At 43.2% G+C, this 20,358-nt stretch overlaps 2 protein-coding genes across 4 annotated transcripts in view; one reads left to right on the top strand and one right to left on the bottom strand.

The window, feature by feature from the left end:
- Positions 1 to 378: 378 nt before the first annotated feature.
- Positions 379 to 13,771, bottom strand: nkpd1 (NTPase, KAP family P-loop domain containing 1). Its single transcript, XM_060070521.1, has 7 exons — positions 13,377 to 13,771; positions 13,187 to 13,248; positions 9,869 to 9,904; positions 8,067 to 8,183; positions 3,780 to 4,108; positions 1,995 to 3,449; positions 379 to 1,271 (listed from the first exon to the last, which is right to left on the bottom strand). Exons 3-7 carry the CDS (start codon positions 9,879 to 9,881, stop codon positions 1,032 to 1,034), a joined length of 2,154 nt encoding a protein of 717 aa, XP_059926504.1. The 5' UTR covers positions 9,882 to 9,904; positions 13,187 to 13,248; positions 13,377 to 13,771; the 3' UTR covers positions 379 to 1,031.
- A 2,295-nt stretch (positions 13,772 to 16,066) lies between these two features.
- The window catches only part of LOC132472607 (protein diaphanous homolog 3-like), a 234,189-nt gene continuing 229,897 nt past the window's right edge, over positions 16,067 to 20,358 (top strand). For 2 of the 3 annotated variants that reach the window (XM_060072310.1, XM_060072309.1), the window contains exon 1: positions 16,067 to 16,644. In XM_060072310.1, coding sequence (XP_059928293.1) covers positions 16,537 to 16,644 — 108 coding nt within the window. In that variant the 5' untranslated portion in view covers positions 16,067 to 16,536. The remainder of the gene's footprint in view (positions 16,645 to 20,358) is intronic. The other variant, XM_060072311.1, reaches the window with a different exon arrangement.

The following is a 20,358-nucleotide window of genomic DNA, read 5'->3' as shown; positions in this document are numbered from 1 at the left end:
CAATTTCCTTGACAGCGGTAATGTTCGGTGTGCATTAAAGTACAGACGGAGTGGACCAATTGCGAACTACTGCAGCTGCTCCAAGTTAAACCCCAAACTAATCCGAAGTATTTATAGCGGACTACACCACCTATTCTATTCCGCATAGAATTGTATTCCGAACCGATTGAGGCGTATATATATGATACTTTTCTCTTCCGATTGAGCTGTTCTTCCACATCTATGCGAATCAGATGTGTCCGCATGTAAACGCGGAGTTACATGCACACTCACTGACGGCCGCGTCGCCGTGCTGCGCCTGTGCCGCCGTGCGCGCTGCCCCCCCCCCCCCCCCCCCCCCCGCGCACCACACATTGGTCCTTGGTCTGTGGGAAACACTGTATAGTGTTGTTTATAATATTTAGATGCATATATATTTGTGTTGTTCAAGTATAACAACATAGATAAAAAGAGAAAAAGTCTTGGAAAAAGTCAAATTGAACACGAAACCATGCACTAACAACCAGGATAGAATAAAGAATAAAAAATAAAAAAGTGTTTCCCAAAGTCCTTGGCAATAAATACGGTCACTCAGGAGAAAAGGGCTTTTTCCAGAAACAAACAGATTCACTGCACAATGATGAGAATGGTTTGAATGTTAACAAACGTCAATTTCTTAATTCAAACATTACAAACTAACTATAACTTGTCCATAAATGGTCCAATGAAGTGGGTTCCTTTACTTCAATAATTAACATTTTAAGTGCAACATAAAACAGTCCTTCCACCAATACTGCTCTGCATATACCATATCAATTAAATCAATGGATTTAATTGATATAGTTAAATAGTTATACATTGTTCATATAGCATTTTAAGCTTTCACATTGTATATATAGTACAGTTTAATATGTAGCCTGTGATCTTGTGTTCACAAAGTACCATACATTGTATAATCTCGGACATTTATACATCGTATAAAATACTGATATCCTTGTTTCACAGCTTGTATATCATGATTACACATGTATCCGTGAAGCGTAGCATGAAGGCTAGCTAGGCTGTGATGGCGGTTCGCGATGGGGCCGTCTGAGGCAGGGTGACTGAGATGGAGTTTGTCGACGGACTGAGGAAAAGCCCCAAAAGCGTAGCCTGAAAGCAGTCCACTGCCCCAGCGTCATCGGGAAGAGCAACTTGAGTTGGTCAACGTCACCGAAGACCAGCGCTAAGCCGTTAAGGTCATTCTCCCTGACAACCTTAGCATAATCAGAATTAGGGTGCATCCTCTCCAGCTAAAAAAGAAGAAGGGGAAGAGTAGGATAAAGGGTTTGTTAATTAATTAATTAATTATTGATCAGAGCTGATACAATGTCTATGTAGTGGGTTTAAATCATTTTGGTGACTATTGCCGCTTTTCCACCGCACATGTAGCTCGACTCGACACGACTCGACACGACACGACTCGACACGGTAGCAGCACGGGTGCTTTTCCACCGCAAATAGTACCTCCTGGACGTGGGCGGGGTCGGCTGCGCGAAAGGGCCGTGACGTATTTGTGTACGCGACGCAAACAACACATACGCAACCCACACATGGACAGAACCCACATAACAACAATGGAGGACATCGATCGCATTACTATTATTAGCTGGCATGTTGAAGAAGTTGGAGAAGTGGAACATGTTGGCTGCGGCGCTGCTATGGATGTTACCAGCATGGTTGCCATGTCGCTCTCGTGACTTCGTCACACTCTCTGGCCAATCAGTCGCCGGCCGTCTGCCGACGTCACCTTTTAGCATCGGCTCAGCTCGCTTGGAACCTAGAGCGAGTAGGTACTAGAAAAAGCAGCCACTTCAGGTACCAGATACCATGGTACCGCGGTGGAAACGCAAAAAATGCGAGCTGAGTCGAGTCGTGTCGAGTCGTGTCGAGCTGGTACCATGCAGTGGAAAAGCGGCATATGCCATTATTTCCTAATGATAATGAATGATCCTAACTCAGTGTTAGCAGCTTACCTCTGAACAAACCTCCTCAACGCTCATGTTGATGATGGATTTGATAGGCAGCGGCACGACGGTACCAGTCCACCCGGATTCCTTGAGCTTGGAGACCCCTCTGATCTGACCCAGCTCCTTTCTTATCGTGAGGTCAAGGTTCACCGTCGCCGCCGCAAACGCCTCAATATCCTTTATAGTGAACGGGAAGTCGATCTTCAGAAGCATTTCAAAGGTCTCTGGATCGCTGTCCTGCTCCAGGAGATCTTCGATCTGTTCTCTGATCATGTAGAGCTCCACCCTGGACTCCTTGAAGACCTGCCACAGGGTCTTGGAGTCCTCACTGTACGACACGTTGCCCCCGTCGATCTCTAGTCTCTGCTGGTCGTCTTCCATACAGTTGAGGAGCCAGCTGAGACGGCAGGGCCAGTAGTTGGCCAACACCACCCAGGCCGCAATGTCCTCTGGTGGAGGAACCTCGGCTTTCAGATATTTCATGATGGTCACCGTCATCCGAATGGAGTTGATCACCCGCCTCATGGACATGCTGTCGTCCAAGATGTATTTCTTCAGCCTGCCCCCGTCACTCATGAAGCTTTTGAAGGCAATGGTGACAAGGTTCTCTATTTCCTCCTCCACCCCCTCCGTGGATTCCCTCGTTGTATACATCAGTGGCATGTGGATGTCCTCTAGGGAAGACTCATGGTCTTGCGTTGATTTGCTGCAACACAGTCTGTGTTTGCGCCTGTGTGTCCCGGTCAGAATCACGTCTGGTTTGTAGGTGAGGCCGTAGAACACCTTGCGTTTGGAGTCCTCCGTCAGCGGTGGGATGGTGAAGGAGAGAGTAACGATGCGGTTCAAAAAGGCATACGCTCGGTCCTCGCGACACAAGCAGCCATCAGCAAAGTTCACTTTCTGCACGATCACTTCCGGGTTGACAGCCAGGATTAGAAAGAAGGGACTCCCCTGGTCTGAGAGCAGGATGTTGATGGCTTCCAGGACCGACACGATCTTCGTCGGGCTGCAGCGGTCAAGGTTTGTGATCCTCATCACGACGCGGATCCGCCGGCCCTCGAACAGCTCCATGAAGTGGATGAAGTTGGACAGCAGCCATACTTCCTTCCGCACCTCGTGCATGAAGCCCAGCTGGCGGCTCACCTGTACGTTGTCCATGATGCTGTTGAGTCTGCTTTTCTGACTGTGCAGAAGGTTCTTCGCCAGGTCAACCATGAACTTGCCCGCGCTTGCAGCAGGAACGCCAAGCGCTGCCAGGGCCACGCCCTCACCGACACCCATATGATTGGTGGTTGTCCCATTGACCTGGCCCATGCCCTCGTCCCCCTCCTCGGGGAAGCCGAACAGCCCCAGGGCCACGCAGATGATCACCATGGTAATCAGGACAAAGAGGATGAAGTGCCACAGCGGGCAGCAGCACAGCATCTTAGGTTTAAGGCAGCTTGGACCTTCCTTCACAAGCTGATGGTTTGGAAGAAAGGGATGTAAACAACATTCATATGCAGCCATTTAAAGAGCGCCTAAAGTTTCAACACCAGGTATAATTTATGCCATTATAAGCCATTTCAAGAGGCAGCCCCTATTGACGTCACAAGTGGTTGTTTTGTACCCACTTAGTAGGCTTTACACATCATAAATCTGGAGGAACACTCACAGTTTAAAGGTCACACAAGGGTCGTTTATGAAACGGCTTGTTTTGACTAATCAACAAAAAAAAGAGTATAATAGGGGCCTCATACAAATGTATTTCTTTACTATTGTGAAAGATCACCAAAGAAAACTCTTAAAGACCTTCTGGCGGATCTCGTCCTCCTCGTAGTGCTGCACGGTGCGGTACAGGGACAGCGGCAGCCTGCCGAAGTGGACTTGCATGGCGTGGCAGAGCCTCAACACCAACCCGGCCCAGAGCAGGTCGCTGCCGGCGAAGTGCCAGGCGCTGAAGTGGACGTGGACGAAGCGCATGTGCTCCTGGTGATGGTCCTCCGCCCAGGCAGGCCGGTAGAAGAGCAGCTTGAAGAGCAGCGAGAGCAGGCCAGAGAGAGAAGGCTTCACCGAGCGAGGTCTGGAGCTCCCGTAGGCCAACAGCTGCTCTCTCCTCGTCGCCTCCCGGTCCATGTGCACTGGAACCGGCCCGGTGGAGGAGAACAACGTGTTAGACACATGTTAGAGGAGGAGAACCGGCCCGGTGGAGGAGAACCACATGTTAGAGGAGGAGAACCGGCCCGGTGGAGGAGAACCGGCCCGGTGGAGGGGAACAACGTGTTAGAGGAGGAGAACCGGCCCGGTGGAGGGGAACAACGCGTTAGACACGTGTTAGAGGAGGAGAACCGGCCCGGTGGAGGAGAACCACGCGTTAGACACGTGTTAGAGGAGGAGAACCGGCCCGGTGGAGGAGAACAACGTGTTAGACACGTGTTAGAGGAGGAGAACCGGCACAGTGGAGGAGTACGATACATGTTATAGATAGAAGAACAACATGCATGGTGGGGGAGAAGTACAAACATGGTGGAGGAGAAGTACCATGAACATGTGAAAGGAACACAAGTTAGAGTAGAACATTAATGGTAGAGGTATCATGTTAAACGCATTTTATGGGAGAAACAATTCAGAATCTGATTATTTCACTTTTCATTATAATACTTTGTAAATCCTGAAGGTTGTATTCAGTTCAATTGTTCAACACGTTTGGGAGAAAATTTTAGACATATATTAGAGGAGAAGAAACCCCGTCCTTGCACCTTACTATGTTTGCTGAGCATCCAACTTCAACCGATGCCCACAAGTCCACACCATTTTTCTAGACCATTCCACAATTTCTTTTACACCATTTATCCCATGATGCATCACATTTTTCCTTTTCAGCCAATGATCCAATATAGAGGTTAAGGCAGTTTCCTTATGCAAATAAGAGCTGTTATGCAGTGAGATCTAACACTTTCCAGCTTGTTGCGACAAATCAACACTATACTGAGAGCTTACCGCACATAATTCCTGTCAGAATACTAACCTAAACTTGTTACTCTCCTTACTCCTTATTTGTGCCATACATAGTGTACTATGCAGTGTTCAGTAAGGATTAGGGAATGAGGGAACAATTTCTAAAAGTCCACCAACAAAAACCGTCATCCCAAAAAAGCCAAAAACCACCAATGGGTTTGGCGCGCGGGCTGGATTTTGGTGGTCAACGTGAGGTGGTTGGTCAATATGACCCAAAAACACCCATATGAGCGTTTAGCTCCCCTATCGATTGGTCATAGAAAGCAACAATATGTCACGTTTGTCAAGTTTAGGTATGGAAAAAATGGATGTCATCTGTTTTATGTCGGGAGAAAATCCTTTATTAGAAGTTATTTTCGGCATTAAAATTTGTTTTGATTACATTTCAAGTGAGAAATTAGCTTTTTTTATAATAAATAACTATAACTGTTTCTATCATTGCCATGGTGATTGATGTAAAGAGGGCTATGGCTGAAAGCTGCAACTTGTATGTTGTTTGAATCATCGCCTTAGCGTTGAGCAGGCATCTGAGCTGTTACATTATGTGTTATGAATTGTAACTTCTGATCTCTTGAGTGACCCAGGGATGACATTTATTGTTCTTTGGGATGAACACGACTGACTGTTTTTGTGGCGGTACCCAGAAGTTTATAACCAGAAGATTTTATTACTGTCCATTAAAAAGGTACATAATCATGACAAATTAATACAGCCTTAAAGATGCATGATTCATGAATGCAATAAATAAATTAAAATTCGAAAGGCATCTACTAAAATTATAAATTTGGAGGCTCTAGCCCTACAGAAGGCGATGTAATTAGTAGGTGACCTAGGACACTTGGGAGTGAGCTTGAGACCTGCAGACTCTTTTATCCAAAATAGCCCAAAGGACATGAAAATATCAATTTGGAGGCTATAGCCATCCAGGATGTCATCATGAGATGCTCCATCTCATGTCTCAGGCTGTGTAGTATTGAAACTGAAACTGTAATTTTTCCTGGACATCATTTGATACTGATCTACAATGCTCACCTGAATCACACCATAAAAAACATAGTGTCTTTCATTTTTAGGACTACAAATGTGGCTAATTTGGAGTTACAGCCTTTTTCATTGGTGGATGCTAACCCATGAGAGCAAAGCTGTCTGCTTAAAAGCTTTGACGGTTCCATCTGCCTCTCATGATCCATCATGCTCCCTCATGCACTCTCAGCCGCTCTCATGCACTCTCAGACGCTCTCATGGGCTCTCATGTGCTCTCATGTGCTCTCATGCACTCTCAGACGCGCTCATGCGCTCTCATGTGCTCTTATCGATCTCATGTGCTCTCCTGCGCTTTTATGCCCTCTAATACGCCTGCCTGTTAACATAGCCTGATTTGTTAAATTTTTATGGTTTGGTGCCACTGTGGCCATTGGTCACCTATTTAGTTTAATTCAGCCTTGTCTAATTGTTTCCATATTTGGCCTTGTGCTTTGGTTAAGCTGTTTTAAATTTCATCATTCGTCATTCTGGATGATGGTAGGCTGCGAGTGGCCTTTCATTTGGTTCAACATTTTATCTTGTTTTTTGTTGAGCTAGGGAGCTAGGCTTACCAACTTTTTTTTTTCTTCTGTTGAGCTATTATAAAGATTAGTTTGTTTAAAGTTAAGTCCTGTTATATTCATTGCTTGTCACAGGTTCACCCTTACGTCCTAAAGCTTTTCTGAACTATTTCCTATCTGGTGTTTTACAATAAATATTTTTTTTAATTGTGATCCCAGTGTCTTTGTTTGTTTGTGAAATCCAGCCTCTATCCTCGATCCCCCAGGCTAGAGGGTCATAACATTAGGGTTAGGGTAAGCCAAGGTGGCCCCCGGTAGATGGCTAAGTTCCTATCTCCTTCAATAAATGTTGATTCATCTATTGCACCCTATTCTATTTTCAATTCGTCGTCATGCTGTGTGAATCACACCCTGTAGGGCAAGAGCCTCCAGGTTGATAATCCTAGACCTGTGGTCTCTAGCTCACTGTCCTTGACCCCTAGGTCCCCTAATCATTTGACATCACTTACTCCTACTTCATAAGTCCCTGTAGATCTAGAGCCTCCAAATGTATAATTTCAGTCGACCTTAATGCCCTGATTCATATAAAGAAAGAACGCACAGCGATAGAAAAATAATCAAACATATACATTTGCTGCATGAAGATTATTATTATTATTAGCAAATTTCTTGTGAGAAATGTTATCAAAACACAATTTTTATGGAGAAACTATCTTAGAACATTGAAGCTCAGCTGGGAATAAAACAATAAAACAAATTATTTTGGTTTTAGTACGTTGTTTGAGAATATGTCCGAGGCATGATGTTCCAAGTGAGTAGTCCGTGTAAAGGCATGAAGTCAGCGTGGTTCAGTGATTTGAAAGAGTCCTTTGTGGAGGAGCTTCCATGATCTCACTCTCCACACCACCACCACCACATAGACCGTATGCCTTCTGTCTCTTACGGTTATGCTGTGATATCAGTGTTATTACGACTACTGTTGTAAAAAGAAATCCCCGCCGGGGACATAAAAGTTTTACTTTAACACCGCGGTCTGAAGAGGAAGTATCTCGTTAACTTGCTGTCATTTTATTAGCATTTTAATATTGACATTGGTCTTTGTTTGAGACTGCAGATGATAACACTGTGGACTGTGAACTATACAACTCTCCTTGTCCCTCTTTAAGAGAGGGTGTTTCATTTCTACTAAGGGATCTCCTTCCCTGCTCAAGTTTAAAAACTATCTGAAGAGGTTAAAGTCAAGGTGCTTTTTACTGTTACACAGCCTGGTGGAATTCTGATATTGAGTCTTGGTGGTGATGTGGTCAATGTTTGGTCTGCTTAAGAGTTGTACCTGAGGTTGATGGGATTTCCCCTGCCCCCCAGAGATCTATACCTACTTCTATGGTGCACACAAACATATTCAGTTGAATTCCAAGCCCAATCAACTACATTAAAGTTAGAGTCCAACCAAACCAAGTAGACACTGTTACGATACTAAGCCCAGCAAATCAGAGAGAGTTCCAGTTAGGAGCGAGCCCCCTTGGAGCAGCGGTACCTTGTGTTCGTTGGAGGATGAGATTGATGCGGTCGGGACATGAGGAGTAGAGCCCAACGGTGGTGGGGGAGGACACCGTGGTGAGGGTCTTGGACAGGGTATAGGCGTACAGGTCATCTGCAGACACAACACACCTCATTGTCAACATGATATCGATACTGTGGCCGTGTTGTGATTGGTTCACTTGTTCTCTCCCAACCCTAATACATACTGAACACTTAATAATACTTTTTTTTTAAGAATAAGTAAGGTAGGGATTAGGGGGAATTCGGACAGGAATTATGTGCGGGAAGCTCTCAGCATGATGTTAATTGGTCAATTGAAGCTGATATGTGTTAAATCTCACCCCCTAACAGCTCATTTGCATAAATAAATTGTACGTGCCTTGTCATGTCTATTGGATAATTGGCTGAAAAGAAACAATGTGATGCATCACGAGGTAAATGGTGTTGGATACAAGGTGTTGAATGGTATGGAAATGGTGTGGAATGGTTTGGAAAAATGGTGTGCACTTAGATCCACACATAGTTTGGACCATAGTACACGCCAGTCGTCAGTTGTACACCACTTTAATGGTGTATTGTTTTTTTTTAAGTTTTGCACTACTACGCAACTAGATTCTTACACCAAACCTTCAAACAGCATTACAGAATGGTGACAGACCAAAAAGTGTGCTTTGTAGTGAACACATTTGGACACAGCCTCAAAGAGCATAATTCTCATGGTGTTATCAGTTTATCGCCATGGTTTATAATTCCCGCTCAACCTCCTCCACACTTTTAATAATGTTACATGTTGGTTGTTACTATTTAATTTGTACTGCATATATATATATATATATATATATATATATATATATATATATATATAATTAAATATATCAAGTCAAATACATTTTATTTATAAAGAACATGCTTCAGAGGAAATTGGAAGGAAACAAAAACAGCGAATTGTATATGCGAGTTGTTTATGTCACAAAATGTATACACATCAGAAGCAATATACAGACAGTATGAAGGATGAGCCCAAACTCAGATGGGATTAAAGGCCAAAGAAAAGGTAGGATTTAGGTGAGATTTCAAAGGGACAGCAGGCCTAATAGGCTAAAATAATCCATTGATTGCAACAGTGAAGGCATGGTCGTAACTTCGAACTGAGACAGTGGGACCTGGCAGTATTAATTGCCCTTGAGGTAGAATTCGGGGCAAAAGACATATGATGGTTATTTTCTTTTGCTTTCAATTAATGTTGTTTTGGTTTCGTTTGATTCTGTTGTTACTTGAATAATATATATATATTATTATTTATATATATATATTTATTTCATTCTATTTTGTTTTTTTATTTTATTTTAAAGCACTTTGATAACCTCTGTGTCTGATACTGTGCTAAACAAAATAATTGACTTTGAATTGGACTTTGACCACCCATTTGGAGTGTTAAAAACAGATATAAACCCTGAAAATCCACTCTAAACTTGACTGAGAGCCAGGGGAGGAAGATAGTACAGGTTAGATGGGGTCCATCTTATGGGTTCCAGTTGATATTGTGGCAGCGGCACTTTGGTCAAGCTGAAGGTGAGAGAAGGACGGGCTACAGACTCCTGAGTACGGGGAACTGCAACAAGGCACAAAGCCCAGATGGCTGTTCAATGGTTAAGGCTACTGTGTGCTTGTATGTTTGTGTACATGTTTGTGAATATGTTTGTGTGCATGTGTGGGTATATTTGTATGCATGTGTGTGTGTGTGTGTGTGTGTGTGTGTCTGTGTGTGTGTGTGTGAACATGATGGGCTGTTCTTACCTTTAACAGACATGGCAGAAGGTTATGAATGGTTCCCTATGGAGAAGAGGTCAGAAGAACAGACAGTAGACTTCAGCCATGGAGAACAGGATGCTCGGAGTAATCAAATTCGTAGGCTTCTTTGTCTGACTATCGTTTTTTTCTCGGCCCCCAGCAGAACCAAGTGCCAAGAGGGGGGACAGGGTCCTCTCCATTGCAGACCCCTCCCTCTAGAACTCCATCCCAAAATAAATAAATGGCTCTGTCATGCCAAATTTGTACCGGCTGCCAAATTTGTACCGGGCGCGTCATCCATACGTAATCCATTCAAAACCTGCCTGGCAACAGATGATCGCGTTGTCCGTTGCCTGGCAACGGACGATCGCGTCGAATGACGTGAAAGGTTCCTGAACATTCGCGAACCTTCAAGCTCGTTTATTCGCACTAGTCCGTTATCTGTATTGGGCTATTTCGTCCTTGACCTGCTTTAAACACTCAGTTTACTTGCTAAATTTGATTAAACAATTAAATACAATACAAATATAAAGTAAAAACAAGTGTTATCTAGCGATCCGTTTTCTGTATTATGTTATTTCGTCTTTGGCAACATGAGCGCGAATGTTTTTTGAAACCCGCTTTAAACACTCAGTTTACTAGCTAAATTTGATTAAACAATTCAATACAATACAAATATAAAGTAAAAACAAGTGTTATCTAGCCATCCGTTATTTGTATTATGTTATTTCGTCTTTGGCAACATGAGCGCGAATGTTTTTTTGAAACCTGCCCGGCAACGGACAACCCTTACGTAATCAGTTGTCCGTTGCCTGGCAACGGACAACTGTTGACGTGCCCGGTACAGATTTGGCAGCCGGTGTAAGTACCATATTGGCTCGGCTACCAGATCGGCTCGGGGTCCGTCGTCTGCTGATTACGTTACACAATATCATTGGCTGTACGCTTGAATGGGCGTACATTGTGATTGGCTGTACGTCGGACAGTTGTGATTGGCGGTTTTGTGCTGTAGCTCTGGCTGTAGTCATAGCAACCACGAGGCAACAGCGAGCACATGTGTGAGCGCGAGTAGGTCTATGTCTAGTTTCGGTTTGTGTTGCCAGATTGGGCATATATCCCGTTTTTCCAGCCTAACGTGATTCAAAGTAGCCAAATCAGGCTGGAAATGTGCCCAATCTGGCAACACGGACGGCTTATCTTAACAGCCAAGATGATTCCGAGGGATGTTTTGTTTTTAGAAGAAAACTATCCATACAGATAGGTTGGGAATGGTCTATGTTCAAAATGAAAGATCCTTACAGGCTCTTTAATTTAAGCCATAAAAGACCTTATTGCTGTAGATAGCGTATTGTGTGACGTAATCAGCAGACGACGGACCCCGAGCCGATCTGGGTCCAGTTGCACCAGCAGAACGTAAGGTCCCACTTAGGCTACGTTGAACGTTAATCACCCAAACGTTCGACTTTACACTCTACTAAAACAATAGCAGTTGCACCAAGCAGATAGTTTCAACGTAACACTAAGTTATAACTTATCTTTTACACCTCCCCTCTAGCTGGTGTAAGTTCCATACTAACGATAAAGAACCGTTAAAAGAAAAAAACGTAAAAAGATTTCAACACTAAGGCAGGGTAAAGATGGCTATTCGTTTTGAGCAATGGGAAGAGAAGTTTCAACGCGGTTTGCGCCGGGAACGGATTGTCCGTGACCGTATCGATCCATTTCTTTATTATGATGATGTTGAATTATATGCGCGATTTCGGTTTTGCCGGGCGGAATATTTTATTTATTTATTTATTATAAAATCCGCCATCAAATAGCTTAACCTCACGCCTATACCGTCCAAGCAAATTTTAGAGAATAAATGACTGAAACTGTTTTGTTTGCCGTCTCATTTGGGTGCTAACGCGTCTTCACTCGGATAAGGTGGAAACTTGCCGGTATTTCCTGTTTACATTGTTAGCTGTCAATGATTGGCTTGAAATTATCTAAACGTCATTAAAAGCGACACTGGTACACTTTATGCACTACTAGTAACGTTACAACTTAAGTTATGGTGGTGCAACCAAAATTTAGAACACCTTTAGTTTGACACTAGCTACGTCGAGCGTAGGGTTAAGGCAGACTTTACACCCGAACTTATGATCGGCTTTACGTTCTGCTGGTGCAACCGACTGCTGGTAGCCGAGCCAATATGGTACTTACACCGGTACAAATTTGGCATGACAGCTCCACCCCTCTTCACTCAATTACTTAAAACAAGCGAGTAGCATCCAGCTGCAGCCCCGGAGCTGGGGCCTGTGGTGTGGCAACAGGGCCAGTGGTGTAGCAGGTCCGTTTTTCGGCTTTTTTCGTCGTTTTGCGTTTATTGTGCACATAACTGGTACCGGAGATCGGAGAAAAAAAAACGAAACAACAAAATACATCGAGCAGCTATTTGTGCGTTCGCCACCTGCAAAGAAAAGGGAAATGGAGCCGGAGCAGAAGAAAATGTTTTTTTTTCGAAAAAGTGGCACCAAGATGTGCCGTGGCTCGAAACGAATGATAAGCGCAATGAAATGTGCGCTCATGTGCGCTGTGCACTGCGCACACACTGGAGAATTGCGCAAAATCAGCTGATCGCAACGTTCCTTTTGTCAGATAATCAAACGCTCCGTGGTCGAGCTGCTGCAGTTTGATAAAAAAAAAGGTGACGCAAAAAACCTCTGTGAAACTGGGTACGTTTCATAAGATCCGATGTTACGTGTGGAGCTATGTCTGGGGTGCGTACCAAACTCCATCTCCTGCTACTTATCAGATATAATTCATTTACATAATGTGATATAACAGCGATACTATGACAATACAGACAATGTCATGTCTGCTGTTTATAAAGCCTCCATTTCCACCTGTACGAGCTACGAACACTTGGTTGTTCTGAGTCCCCCTCCGCTCGGAATGGGATCATCGATTATTGTAGTCTCCATTCTAGCATCTAATATAAGTCCCGTTTTGCACCTGTGTTTAACCAGCTCGAAACGTGACCCAAGGGAATTTCTGTGTAGTAACGGCACGTTTTAGTCCGTAAAACAATTGCAAAATGGTTAATGAGTTATAAATCGCTAGCTTGATACGTAGAAGAACACACCTAGCATTGTGTACGTCTGGCTCCTTATAAACTGTCGTGATAGAAAAACGCGTTTGCTCTTTTTTTGCATCCAATAATTATACCGGGATGTCGTTAATTTAAGTTATGGCTGGGGAGTGGTCTTCTGCGAAGAACTGGTCCTCAGTTGTATTACAGTTAAAATACGCGCAACGGAGCATATCTGAGCCGAGACTTACCTGCTGGGAACCCTTTGGCCTGCTCTGCGGATTGCACTCCACTCAACTCCTCTGACTAACATCTAGAATACCAGAGAAAGGGAATGAACTTTAAACCACGCCAGAGCTGGAGGCTGTAAATCACTGATAACAGAACGACAGGTTGACTTAGACCAGGCAATTTCCTGGGTAAGGCTTAACACAAAATTACCTTCGACTGCAGAAAACCGTTACGGTTCTGTATCTGCACTTTCCTATGGCCATCTTCAAAACTTCGATAACACAGCTTGGCAATGCATTCATAGGCTTTGCCAATGTGTTGAAATGAATGAGACTTTTTTTAATGTCCTTTGTAAAGACGCGTCAAACATGGTCTGATCAGAGACACAAACTTACCTGGACGAACTGGTTTCTGTTTCCTGGGTACAACGAAAAGCAGACGTGCTTTTGCCTGTTTTCCAACAGCGATTTCAAATACCAATTCTATTGCCTAGGGCTACTCCTCCCTGTGTTTACATGTAAACCTAAAACCTAAAACCTTGAGCCACCACTCCAAACACACACGCATGAATGCGCACCTGGGATAATGCCACGTTCACGGATGCTTGCCTGATTCCGATGGTCAATATAAAACATATATAATATAACATAGGCTAACTTCTGTTGATTAGGCTACACAACCAAATTACCAATATTGTATTAATAAATCAATTTATTGTATTATATTTTTAGTGACCAATTAGTCCTGCCTAAACAGCATGATTAAACCTTTGTGCAAGCCTTCTCAAATAACTAACTGCGATTTATACTATGGGAATTGAGTGATCGGGAGCCCCTTCCCCAGATATTTAAGTGATAGGAAGGTCCTCCTCATAACTTTTGTATTCTTTAGAGAGCAATTAATTAAAGGGCTCATGTCATGCCACCAGGTGTAGGTGTGATTAGCTGGTACAAGCCGTTTGGCATAGGGAAGGAATGATTTTCATAGTGACATCACAAGTGGGCGCGTCCACCTATCTACGCTGGATAGATCAGTCTACCAGCCTACCCAATGGACTGTAGCAAACGTTGCTAATCTATCCTTCATATATCTGGGTGGACACGCCCACTTTTGATGTCACTATGAAAATCATTCCTTCCCTGTGCCAAATGGCTTGTACCAGCTAATCACACCCACACCTGGTGGCATGACATGAGCCCTTTAATCTACATGACCTAGAAGTGGCACAGTGCCGCAGGTGGGCCTCGGAGCAAGATGGTCCTGGTTCAAAGTAAACCCAGCTTGGACCTTTAAGTGAGCAGATTATGTTCTCCCCGTGTTCACATGGGTTTCCTCCAGGTGCTCCGGTTTCCGACTTCACCATCACCAAGACATGATGTTAAATCTAGTAGAACTGGAGCCGGTCCCTGGAAGCTTCACTGTGTCTGCCCAGTGTGGCTGCCCAGTCTAGCTGCCCAGTTCTCCTGGAGATGGGTACGAGCAGGCGCTCACACTCGGACGAGATCTGAGTGGGAGCAAGATCTGAGACTTGCTCTCATGCACCCTGACCCATCAAGGTTACAAACATCTATGTTCACCTCCGCTTTCTGCTGAACCAACTTTTTATTATTATTTTATCCAAATATCTTTTTATGCTTTCTTTTGAATCCTGCTTTTATGTGAAGCAAGCTAGTCTGCCTTGCGTATGAAAAGTGCCACATCAATACAATTGACTAGAATCCCTCATTATTACCTTTGTATAATAAAGTCATTCACAGACATCAGACTGTAATTTTGTCAGAAATTATGTCAAAACAGCAATTCAGCAATACAAACGGCAAACCACTGAAACCTTACCACGCCTTGTGGTACTTGAACACTGCCCCAACAAACACTAGCACACAATTACAGAATGTTGGCCGAAGTTGGCCAACATTCAGTATGTGAAATCAGCCACATATAGGTGCCGGAAAGCCTAACTTGGACGCTGACATTAGGCTAATATGCATCGCTCCAGCAGTGCTCCAGCAGTCCTCCAGCATCCACACACTCCGTGGTGTCCGAAAAGCTCAACCTTCTTGCGGTCACTGCAGTCAACAGACAGACCCATCCACACAAACCTGTTGGTTTTGGTGCCACTTGGTTGTGTCGTGACGTCATACTACATAAGAAAAGGTAGTCTGACGTCACGAAAATAACTCCAGCATGCATCCGCAGCAGAGTGGAACGTTCTCACAGTGTTTTGGGGAAAATGGCAAAAGGATTTTTAAATAGGATTTTGCCCATTTTCTCTTAATTGGGGACTTATTTCAATTAGTGTGATAAAATTGCATAGATAACTAGTTCCACGTTCAAATAAGACAAATTACGTTTAATAAAAATAATAATGTTTATGGGTTCACTGTTGAATAAAAACCATGACAACAATTGACAAACATTCCACATGTTTGACCCATGGAACTATTAAAGAAGGTTCGACCCCAGAGGTTCTATTTTGTAGTGTGAGTCATGAATCCTCGTTGAGCTTCCCGCGCACGTCCAAGCATACTGGGGTGCGTTTGTTTTAATTTCACGGAGGTGGCCGTTACAACATGGAGCTGGTATACATCAGCTTCATCGCCAGCCCTACCCATACTTTCTCGCTGAAATGTGATTCATTTTATCATGTTACATATACTGCTGTAAAATAACATGTCACACATTCCTCACTGAATAGCTGGCGTTAAACACATTTCACCCACTCTTGCAATCAGGATAACGATGGAAACGAAACCAACGTCCCTCACGAAGGCAAATATGAGTGACAAGCTCACTGACCAGTCATCAGCCCGCTTGGATTGCAAGAAGTCACCGCCCGACCAATAGCCGTAACCGCCTTCAAATGGTGGACCACTATTGGTCGGATTGAACACGACAGCTGAGCGGCGCGGGTTTGTCAAAAAAAAAAAAATACAAACTCATTGGAAAATAATACCCGATATGTGCGTTCTTTCATGCTCTTCAGACAGTTACTGTAGTTGTTACGGAAGAACTAAACTGTTATTCGCCTAAGCTTTCCGTGTGTTAGGGAAATCAAAACTTTACTAGAAAATCCATTAATTGGATTAGCAAAAGCCACTTTGATTAGCGTGCTGGACTAATGTGGGGTAGGTAGCATAGCGCTAACAGCAGCTTGTTTTCTCATAGGGTTTGGATGACAGCAGCCAACCTGACACTCAGATCTGACAGCCGAGGGTTTTGTAGTTAACAATGCATTTATTGTAATTTTTCTGTGTTTCTAAGAACAGTTTCGCTAAGCTAACGTGTATGCGCTAGCTGTCACCTGTGTTCACTTATTGGAACGCAGGCGTGATTCAGATCATACATACTGGTACGCAGCCCTACTTAAATTATGGATAGCTATTCTGCTGGACGGGAAGGTAAACACCAAAAGAAGAAAGGCTTCACCTCGCAACTCAGCACACCTGGCAATGACGATGGAGACCGTAAGCCCAAGTTTGTAAGTATGACACAAGGTGACGTTATGTGTGTCTGTCTCGCTGTCGGTTTGATATTTCGACATATCACATTCTTGTAAACGTGTTTTCAACAAATAGTGTAATACAGTGAGAATTGGAAACACAAGTATTTGAGATGTAATGTAAAGAGGTGGTCCCTCTCCCTCTCTCCCTCCCTCCCTCCCCACCAGGATGACTTTCCCTCTCATGACAGAATGCAATGGCATTTCAACTATTCCTTGTCAAGCATAGCATCAACCCAGAATGCTTTGCACTATATACACAAATATGATACAATCTGAATCTGTTGAGTTCATTCTCAATTTCATAGTTAGTTAATTATTGACAAAAGTTGCAGAGAACTGAACTAACTGATGAAGCGGCTCCATCCAATTTTTCAATAAGGAGTCAAAAGAATATCTTAAGTCAAAGTCCACTCTTTAATTACTGACCTTCACTGTTGCTGGTCTGTTGACTTTCGTTTGCTGGGGTGAAATCAAAAGGTTAAAATTAGCACAGACTTAACCTTCCGGGCTAATCCCATTGCTCCTTACTATTGCACATCAACTGTTCCCTTATAAGGGCCAGATCGATGTGTACAGGGCGGTCACTAGGTTTTTGTCTTCTATGTTCTCACTCAACAAAACATGTTGATTTAACATAAATACTGTACAGTGTGAGGCATAAGCAAAGGAAAAACACCATCAAAATGTGATTAATCTATCAGCTTGTGTGTATGTGTGTGTGTGTTTTGTGTGTGCCTATATCTTTTTTGTGTGTGTGTGTGCGAGCGGGGGGGGGGGGGTCATCTCACCTGGGGTCTAGGGTCTACTAGCCTTTGGCCCCTGGGGTGTGGTCTGCTGGCAGGTTCGCCTGATCTGACCAGCTCCACTTCATCCATGTGACCTTGACTGTGGAAATGCAGTCCGTATGCTCTACATTCAGTTTGTTTACATGTATCTTGGAAAATAAGAGGGGAAAGAATTTAATCATTCATATTCTTCCCTGTTTTCTTCTTACATGGTTCTAATGTTATTTTCTATTAACTTTAGAAAATGTAAATCATTTTCATCATTTATATATATTTTTTATATGTTGAAAACGTCAAATGTTGACATATCACAATATCTATTTATCAGAGTATGTTAGTCAAATCTTGATAATATGACATAGTGCAGATACATCTAAATTGATAATAATATTAGTATAATATACAAATGATTTTATAATTTAGGCAATATCTGGTTACATCTGGTGCAGAATGGATGTTTCTCACTTGGAATAGATCACCTTAATCTCCCTTAGCTACCTTATCTACCTTATCTATATGCTTTAAGTGACCTTTAAGCTTAGTTGCACTGTGATTTCAATTTTATAATTTAGGCAATATCTGGTTACATCTGGTGCAGAATGGATGTTTCTCACTTGGAATAGATCACCTTAATCTCCCTTAGCTACCTTATCTACCTTATCTATATGCTTTAAGTGACCTTTAAGCTTAGTTGCACTGTGATTTCAATCCATGCATATATATTATGTTATAAACTTGTAGTAGCAGAGGAGGACCAGCAGGGAGCAATGCAGGACCAGGAACATCATGGAGAGGCACTATGTGAGCTTTTGCCTGCAGGACTGAAATCTTGTTTTCGGGGTTAAAATCAGCCAGAGAAAAAAGATTGTCAGGAAATGAAACAGGCGACATGTGCTAATGTAACGTGCGACTAGCTTTTCTACATGTCATGAATGTGTTCTGAAAGTGTATAAAAGAAAAGCTTCCGAAAAGGGCTGTCACCACAAAATCTTTATGAGCAGTGGAAATAAACCTTATTAAAGTAATGGATGGTTGCAGGAGCTTTCTGTTTTGACTTCACATTAAGAGCGTGACTCTCTCCTGTAGGGAGGGGTATGAAGCCTAGTCCAGCTAGTCTGATGCTTATTTTCATCTTCTCACTCCCAACTATTCCTCAGGCCTAACTTTTTGAGGGAAGGCGATCAAACGGCCCCCCCCAGCGGCCAGAGGGCCTCTGTTTACTGCCTGACTGCAGGATGCTGCACCAGCGGTAACAGCAGCAGGGTATCCCGGCTCCAAGGGAACTGGAATAAGCTTTGTCTCCCAGGCCCAGTTCACAAAGTGTATGTGTGAACCCTACCAAGGGAAGTACACACCTGGAGGTCTTGAGCGAGTGTGGGCAAGGAGCAGTACCGTACTGCTTCCACGGGGTCGGCTTGTCCAATCGAGTCATTATGATGTATGCGTCAGTCCCCTTTCTCTCCCGTATTCAGCCAAAACCGCTATCAGTTTGCTGCAAATTCTCGGCTTCATTGAGATGTGAAACATTTGATGAGATGGTTGCAGTGTTACATCCTGTGAATTTCAATTTCCGCTCAGGTTCATGCTACCATTTGAAGGCAGCGTGTTTAGTTGTTTGTGTGTTGAGAATGATTCTTAATTATCTGTAGTCTGCGTGGAGCAAGGTGATGCATCTGTTGCTATTGATTGTCTCTAGCAGATGGAAGAGCTGCTTTGGGAGTAGATTATGAATCTTGCATTGAAACAAACACACAGAGGAATTCACATGCACCACACACGCGCACACTTCACAACACGCAGATACATACTAAGAAAATGTGTCTATCAACACTCGGTTAAGAAAAGACCAGCACACAACCAGTTGGCATCCTCCGGCACTGTTTGAAAAAGCCTCTTCTCTTGACAAGCTTGGCTTAAACGGATTGGAACAGGTGTTCCTACTTGAGTGCTTTTCCTATTCTATATTCTCTGCTAAAATGGTTGTGTGCAAACGTGCATGCAGTTTCTAATGTTGTATATTGAATGTTAATGGTACATTCAGGACTCCTGTGGTTACATTTTCTATTTGACTGATAGAACTTTACAAAAATACACCATAGATACCCGATAGGCTTGTTGGAAACCCTCATACTTACAAGCTCTTTATCCTGCTGTCTGTCATTATTGGAAAGTAAACCACAAAGTCGTTTCAGGTATTTATTTATCTGACATTGCAGATTCAGCATTGCCCTAAAACTTCATTGATCTCTTTCACTCTTTTTATAATTTCCTTGACCCTCTAATCCAGGGAAAAAAGCTTAGATTCTTGGTGACTCACCCCTGTTCCTTGCTCAATGACTGAGATGAGACAGCATCTACATTTAATTAACCGAACCAGGCTGCTAATCAAGCGTTAAATCTTGGTATCTCTTGTCACAAACAGTGCACCTAAACCAGTCAGAGTATAATTTCGTAGAAATTGTATAAGCTATCCTGATCATGTCAATTCCAGTATCTAAATAATTGTATTCTGTTTTCATGTTTTAATAATAAGTAGTTACTATTTAAATATACCAGACCAAAGTGGCAGTCAATGGTGGGTTAATCAGGTGAAAGCAAAAGAGAGCAGGGATATGATGTATGAAAAACAAAGCACCTTTACCCTTTCTTTGCCTGCCAACCCCCAGTGGGGTAGGGGTGGGGGGGGGAAAAACATTCATGTGAGAATCTGGATTCTATGCTTCCACAATGCTCCTTAGTGGGAAACATATTAAACGTTCTGTCCCACAGAGTTTGCTTTGCCTTTTTTACAGAATTGCAATAGTTACAGATTGTAATTCATCATATCGGCACGCAATAATCGGTGAAATATTGTCATGAGGTCCATGCCGGTTGCCTTTCCTAATGTTTAGCCGTAACGAGCCAT

The sequence above is a fragment of the Gadus macrocephalus genome, chromosome 14 (genome assembly GCF_031168955.1).
Source record: "Gadus macrocephalus chromosome 14, ASM3116895v1".
NCBI lineage: Eukaryota > Metazoa > Chordata > Actinopteri > Gadiformes > Gadidae > Gadus > Gadus macrocephalus.
This window is presented reverse-complemented; position numbering and strand designations above follow the sequence as displayed.

Bases quoted from the DNA above. Each gene is read 5' to 3' on its own strand.
- nkpd1 (XM_060070521.1), bottom strand. The intron at 4,109-8,066 runs GTACCGCTGCTC...GGCCGGTTCCAG, and splicing joins CATCCTCCAACGAACACAAG to TGCACATGGACCGGGAGGCG. The intron at 3,450-3,779 runs GTCTTTAAGAGT...CCAAACCATCAG, and splicing joins AGGACGAGATCCGCCAGAAG to CTTGTGAAGGAAGGTCCAAG.